General features: G+C 36.1%; 1 protein-coding gene across 2 annotated transcripts; it reads left to right on the forward strand.

Annotated features, from left to right (window-relative positions):
* The first annotated feature begins 239 nt into the window (after positions 1-239).
* or (AP-3 complex subunit sigma-2 or) lies at positions 240-6,463 on the forward strand. 2 transcript variants are annotated; one of them, XM_069508068.1, is made up of 6 exons: positions 240-469; positions 995-1,086; positions 2,361-2,472; positions 2,925-3,104; positions 4,492-4,599; positions 5,355-6,463. In XM_069508068.1, exons 1-6 carry the CDS (start codon positions 401-403, stop codon positions 5,649-5,651), a joined length of 858 nt encoding a protein of 285 aa, XP_069364169.1. In that variant the 5' UTR covers positions 240-400; the 3' UTR covers positions 5,652-6,463. The 2 variants fall into 2 exon arrangements, with proteins under 2 accessions (XP_069364169.1, XP_034838574.1); XM_034982683.2 differs by having other exon boundaries at positions 5,328-5,491.
* The last annotated feature ends 435 nt before the right edge of the window (positions 6,464-6,898 follow it).

Genomic DNA, 6,898 nt, shown 5'->3' on the forward strand with positions numbered 1-6,898 from the left:
AAGGTCTAAATCTGGTGCTATGCTTCTCCGCAAGCAACATTATGAAAGGGATAGCAATAGATTTAGTCGTGTCATTTTAATTTAGTTTAGAGATTGTGTACAACGGAATTAGCCACATTATTTTATTAAAACTATAGACTTAAAATTAATTGTTTCTTTTAGAGCAATAACAAAACGGTTTTACGCCATAGAGAAGAGAATTTTAGCTGTCAATGTCAAGCTGTGTCAAAATCGTGTGGTTGTCAAATGGTGTCAAATAATCATAATGTCAAATTACACAAAATATTCTCAAATCGATTGTTGAATTATCGAGAATTCTCCTATTTTGTTATCATTTAATGTACAATTTATAAATGAAGTAACAAGCAGCATTAATAATTAGTACAAGCTTAAGTGCACAATGATTAAAGCTATTCTAGTGTTCAACAACCATGGGAAACCTAGGTTATCCAAGTTCTATCAATATTTCGTAAGTGAAAGTGTTTATTGATTTTATTAATAGTACCCAATCATTAATTTAAACCACTGAATCCAGAAGCTTGAGATTTGGATCTAGGCTCTCTCTACCATGTTAACCCCCACTAAGAAAGTATTTTCAGAAATTCCAACCAAGCAAAGCCGGGTGCAGGAAAAAGCAGCCACCAGGCAAGCAATTTCGCGATTCGCCCCGACGTTTCGTTTCGTGTGTCGAGTGTGTTTTGGAATTTGTGTGGTGCTGCGTGTTGGTGGTTCGTATTGCTTGCCTGGTGTCTGCTTTTTCCTGCATGTTTAGCAGTGGAAGGGCGGGCGGTGCATGTCGCACCACACAGATTCGACCTGTTTCAGCGGATTATAGCAAATTAAGCTTTTGGTTAGTTGTATATTTTGGATTCCGCCTGCTTCTATACAACATTCCCATTTTAATTTCCCTTCTCTCCCTGAGAACAGACCCGTGCTCTGTAGTGAGCCGGAGATTGGTTAATCATGATGATGATGATGATGATGACTGTTTCAGAATGAAGACATGCAGCAGCAGATAATAAAAGAAACGTTCCAGCTGGTGTCCAAAAGAGATGACAATGTCTGCAATTTCTTAGAAGGGGGCAGGTATGTTGGGTCTTTAAAAGAAATCTATAAGTATAAACTATTGTGAGTGATTTCCAGCCATATCAATACTTCCACACTAATATTATAAATGTGAAAGTGTGTCTGTCTGTCTACCTTTCACTGCCTAACAGTTTAACCAATTTTGATGAAATTTGGTACAAAGTTAGGTTACAACCCGGGAAAGGACATAGGCTACTTTTATCCCAGAAAATTAATAATAATAAGAATAATAAGAATAATTTATTTTGAATTTAGAATTTAGGCACAAGAAACAAGTTTCCTACCCCTAGTTATTAAAGAGTTCCCACAGGATTTTTGAAAACCCAAATCTGCGTGGACAAAGTCGCGGGCATCATCTAGTTATAAATATAGTTCCGAACTACAGTAGTATTTTTTCGACATCAAAATGTGTAAAAACAAATAAAAATCTGTTTTAGAATGTACAGGTATATATTTCCACATAATTCTAAGTCAATGGGAAGAGTACCCTATAGGTTTTCTTGACAGACACGACAGACGGACAGACAGACAGCCAGACAATGAAGAGCTCCTTTTTTCCTTTTGAGATGTGGACCCTTAAAAACATGGTGGACAGGCCAGGCTTCATACTAAAATATTCAAACCCTTTTAACAATGTTATGTTATAATAGTAAAGTTGTTATACAAAGTTAGTTTTAGCTGACGCAAAAACCGAAATATGTGCCAAATATTTTTACATAAAGAATGTATTATATAGTAATACATAAAGAGTATACAAAATTTCAAAATATTTAATGAAAATTTACGAAGTCATAAGCTTGTGTTGAGTTGTTGTCCTCAAAAAACATGGTCACCCCAAGCGAGCGGCTGTGAGCGAACGGGACGGCTAGTGGCGATCGTGCGCGCTCCCGCTTGCGCGGCTCGAATCAGCTGGTGCATGCATGCGGCCATTCTGTAGTGTAGGCTTGGTGTGTCTCCAACCGTAAGCCCGGTGTAACACCAGCTTGCCCCAAAACTGCTAACGTTGCACATTACATTGTATTAATGCATTCTCGTTTATTACACGCTTTACGCTTAACATGATCAGACGTTTTATTTCTATCATCATCACCAACACCAATCACCACAATTCAACTAGGTGTTCAAACTTGCAGGTTTTTAACATTGCAAGTATTGACATCTAAATATAACCTGTAGTAAAAATGATTGCAATTGATTCTGTTACTGATTCTGAACAAACTGCTTTCAGGTTTTGCGTATACTAAAACTAACGTTGTATATATTATATGTTTTAGCCTTATAGGTGGATCCGATTATAAGTTAATCTACAGGCATTACGCTACACTATATTTTGTGTTCTGTGTGGATTCCTCGGAGAGCGAACTTGGGATATTGGACCTTATACAGGTACATTTGAAAGAAAGAAAGAAAGAAAAAAAAATGGGCAAAGGGCGAGTCAGGCTCGCGTAGTGAGGGTTCCGTACTACAGTCGTATTTTATCAACATTTTGCACGATAATCCAAAAACTATGATGCATAAAAATAAATAAAAATCTGTTTTAGAAAGCACAGGTGAAGACCTTTCATATGATACCCCACTTGATATAATTATCTTGCTCCGAAAATTGAAAATCCTAATTATTAGTCTCAGATTTTTTCCTTTACGTGTGCTATAAGACCTACCTACCTGTCAAATTTCATGATTCTAGGTCAATTACAGGAAGTACCCGGTAGGTTTTCTTGATAGGACGGGAAGACAGAGCAAAGTGATCCTATAAAGGTCCCTTTTTTCCTTTTGAGGTACGGAACCCTAAAAACCTTCAAAAAGAGATCAAAATAACATTTCTACGAATTTTCCAGGTATTTGTAGAGACGCTGGATAAATGTTTCGAGAACGTTTGCGAACTGGACCTGATCTTCCACGCGGATGCTGCTCACCAAGTCCTGGATGAGCTGGTAATGGGTGGCATGGTTCTGCAGACCAACATGGCTGATATCCTATGCCGGCTGCAGGAACAGAACAAGATGCAGAAAGCAGAGGTAACTGGTAAAAGAAGATCCTTCAATTATGGCTAACTAGCTGATGCCCGCGACTTCGTCCACGTGGAATAAATAGGTTTTTAAAAATCCCGCGGGAACTCTTGGATTTTCCGGCATAAAAGTAGCCTATGTCACTCTCCAGGTCTTTAACTATACCCATGCAAAAAATCACGTCGATCTGTTGCTCCGTTGCGACGTGATTGAAGGACAAACCAACAAACAAACACTTTCGCATTTATAATAAGGATTACCACTTTGCAAAATTCCGAGGCTATTCTGTGTACTTTGTACTATTCTGCAAAGTTTCCTATTTTACAAGTCTGGGAGGCATGGTCTTACAGATTAGCTGTACATATTTTAATATTTAAAAGTACAAAAAAACCAGTATGAAAATTAAGTTTGGAGTTTTTTTCCTAGAATGTGATAAAATTTCATAAAAATGGTATATGAAAATGATAAAATTTTATCAAATAAACACGCTTTCGTATGTATAATAAGGGTACTGATTTAAAGACTTTGCGGAATTATGCAAAGTGGCAAAGTAATCAATATTTACTTAAGAGGTTTACAAATTTACGCTCGGCCATACAAACGAAGCCATTGCGTGGCTATTTATAGTAATTTAGAGTGATGTTTATAATTTTTTTATGCTTGATCAAATATCTATCAATCTTGATAGATTTGTAAAAGAACATAGATTATTTTGATATAAATTTTTGGTTGAATTTGTGTTTTATCATTCAATAGACAAAGTTGTTTTAAACTAGCCATATAATTCGAGAAAATCGGCAACAGTTCTTTTTTTTACCCAGTAATGTGATTAAAAATCCGTATTCTAGTACATTATAAGTCAATAAAAGTATATTTCTGATATTCAGGTATTTTTTTCCAGTAAATTAGATTATTTTCAAGGACAGATTAAGGGCTTCAAAGTAGAGTCTGTTATTTATTTTATTAAAACTAGGTGCGGGAGATTGAACACTACAAAATAAATAAAATAACTTTTTGTAAATATGATACACTAGAATCTAGTGTATTATATTTACAAAATCTATTAGACTTATAATTATATAAGACTAGATCATGCCCGCGACTTCGTCCGCGTGGATTTATGTTTTTAAAAATCCTGTGGGAACTCTTCAATTTTCCGAGATAAAAAGTAGCCTATGTCCTTCCTGTACTAAATTTCGTCAAAATCGGTTGAACAGTAGAGTCGTGAAAAGCTAGCAGACAGACAGACACACTTTCGCATTTATAATATTAGTATGGATTAAAGGTCAATACGTTCGTCCTATGATGGTAAATTTGGAGCTTGAAATCTTAGAATTTCATAGTTCAAGCGTAAGCTGGCCCTTAATAATTAATATGGGTAGTGATTTTGTTTCAGGCAGGTATATCAGCAGCCCCCGCCCGCGCGGTGTCGGCGGTCAAGAGCATGAATCTGCCGCAGCAATTACGAGACATGCGTCTGCCAGACCTGCCACAGGCTATTAAGGTACATTTCTTACTCAATTCTCCACACAAACGCTTATTTTTGAATGAATGAATGAATGAAATATGCTTTATTGTACACCATTATAAATAATCGGTCAAGTGCGAGTCTGACTCGCACGCCAAGGGTTCCGTACCATCGTACAAGAAAAAGTAGTCTATGCCCGTTTCTAGAATGCAAGCTTTCGCTGTACCAAATAGATGATGCCTGCGACTTCGTCCGCGTGGAATTAGGTTTTTTAAAATCCTGTGGGAACTCTTTGATTTTCTGGGATAAAAAGTGTGCCTATGTCACTCTCCAGGTCTTAAATCTACGTAGCTTTAGCTTTTTTAGGAATTCTGTAGGAATTTTAATTTACCACGACAAAAGTAGCTTATGACCTTGCCTGAAATGCAAGCTATCTCTGAACAAAAAGTGGTTAAACAAATGAAAAGCTAGAAGACAGACTTTCGCATTATAATATTAGTATAAACTAGCTTATGCTCGCGACTTCGTACGCGTGGACTACACAAATTTCAAACCTCCTATTTCAACGTCTTAGGGGTTGAATTTTTCAAAATTCTGTCTTAGCGGATGCCTACGTCATAATAGCTATCTGCATGCCGAATTTCAGTCCGATCCGTCCAGTAGTTTAGGCTATGCGTTGATAGATCAGTCAGCTAGTCAGTCACCTTTTCCTTTTATATATTTAGATTAATCATTAAGTAATTTCTTAATTTTTATTTTTCTAGGACCTGAAATTCTGACCGATACAACAGGCGTACCCCGCCTCTCCCGTCGCCATAGCAACCAACATCCTAAACACGATATACCCTCAAAACGAGAAATACCAGAACCTTCAACGCACAGACACCGTCACTAACAAATTCTTCGGATCCGAGTCACTGAGCACGAAGTTTTCCGAAACTTTTTCCGAAAACTACCAACAGACGGAGGGGATCAATTTTCCGAATTACGAAACTCACAAATCAGATGGTTACCAGGATTTGAGTGGTACTGTGGACTGTAACTACGCGGATCGGCGGAAAAGGAAGAAGAAGAAGAGTAAACATTGATTACTTTGCCACTTTGCATAATTCCGCAGTCTTTTAATTTGCAATAAGCCCCATTGAAGAGAAGGTTTTTATAATAGTTTATCTTGGCATTATTTGGTTCCATTGTAATTACGCGGATTGGTGGAGAAAGAACAGTAAATATTGATTACTTTGCCACTTTGCATAATTCCATTTGCTATAGACCTTGTTGAAAACTAGTTTCGTCTTTGCATAATTTCTTTCTATTATAAAAAAATACCACCCGAGACTTCGTTCGTCTACGTGAATTTTGTTTTTTAAAAATCCCGTGGTTCTTTGGTTTTCCTAAGTAGCCTATGTCCTTAACCGGAATGCAAGCTATTTCTGTATCAAATTTCATCAAAATCGGTTTGAACGGATGGGCTGTGAAAAGCTAGCAGACAGACAGACAGGCATTTTTTCGTATTTATAATATTAGTATGGGTAAACTGAAAATGAACAATTGCTCTTTACATTTTTTTTTAATTTATTACATTTCATTAACATTTTATTTCATTTAAAAAATACACTCACTTTTGCAAAAATGTTTTAAATATCAAAATTAAAATAGTTACCTAATTATACTTTTAGACTTTAGTTTGAGCCATGAAAAAAAAACTTAAATAAATATGAGTAAAATTGTTATTTTAAAACAAGAAATAAAAAATAAAAAAACGACATTCCAAAATATTGCTAAAGAGCTGTTAATTCGAGCTGTTATTGAATAAATTGCAAAAAAGCTTCTATCAAGCTTTTTAATTACATACTCCATTGTATATTGTAGTTTATAAGAAATATATTTTATGTTAAACTAATTGTTTGTTTTACTAATCGACTTCAAAAAAAGGAGGAGGTTATCAATTCGACTGTTTTTTTTTTTTTAAATTTTACATAATCAATAACTGAGATTTCCAGAGAATTTCCTTCACGTGGATTCAGGTTTTTAAAAATGCCGTGGGAACTGATTTTCCGGGATACAAAGTAGGTTATGTCCTTCCCCGGGATGTAAGCTAACTCTGTACCAAATTTCGTCAAAATTGGTTACACTGTTGGGCCGAGTAAAGCTAGCAGACAGACAGACACACTTTTGCATTTATAATAGAAAGGATGATTTTCGGCTTGTTTCCTGGTTTGACATTATCCATACTAATATTATAAATGCGAAAGTGTGTCTGTCTGTCTGCTAGCTTTTCACGGCTCAACCGTTCAACATTTGGTACAGAGGTAGCTTGCAACCCGGGGAACGACAT

Source organism: Maniola hyperantus, chromosome 27, assembly GCF_902806685.2.
Source record: "Maniola hyperantus chromosome 27, iAphHyp1.2, whole genome shotgun sequence".
Taxonomy (NCBI): domain Eukaryota; kingdom Metazoa; phylum Arthropoda; class Insecta; order Lepidoptera; family Nymphalidae; genus Maniola; species Maniola hyperantus.

Excerpts from the sequence above, each read along its gene's own strand:
- or (XM_069508068.1), top strand. The coding sequence starts at position 401 with ATGATTAAAGCTATTCTAGTGTTCAACAACCATGGGAAACCTAGGTTA. Across the intron at positions 470-994 it reads CCAAGTTCTATCAATATTTC|AATGAAGACATGCAGCAGCA; the intron begins GTAAGTGAAAGT and ends TGACTGTTTCAG. Across the intron at positions 2,473-2,924 it reads GGATATTGGACCTTATACAG|GTATTTGTAGAGACGCTGGA; the intron begins GTACATTTGAAA and ends CGAATTTTCCAG.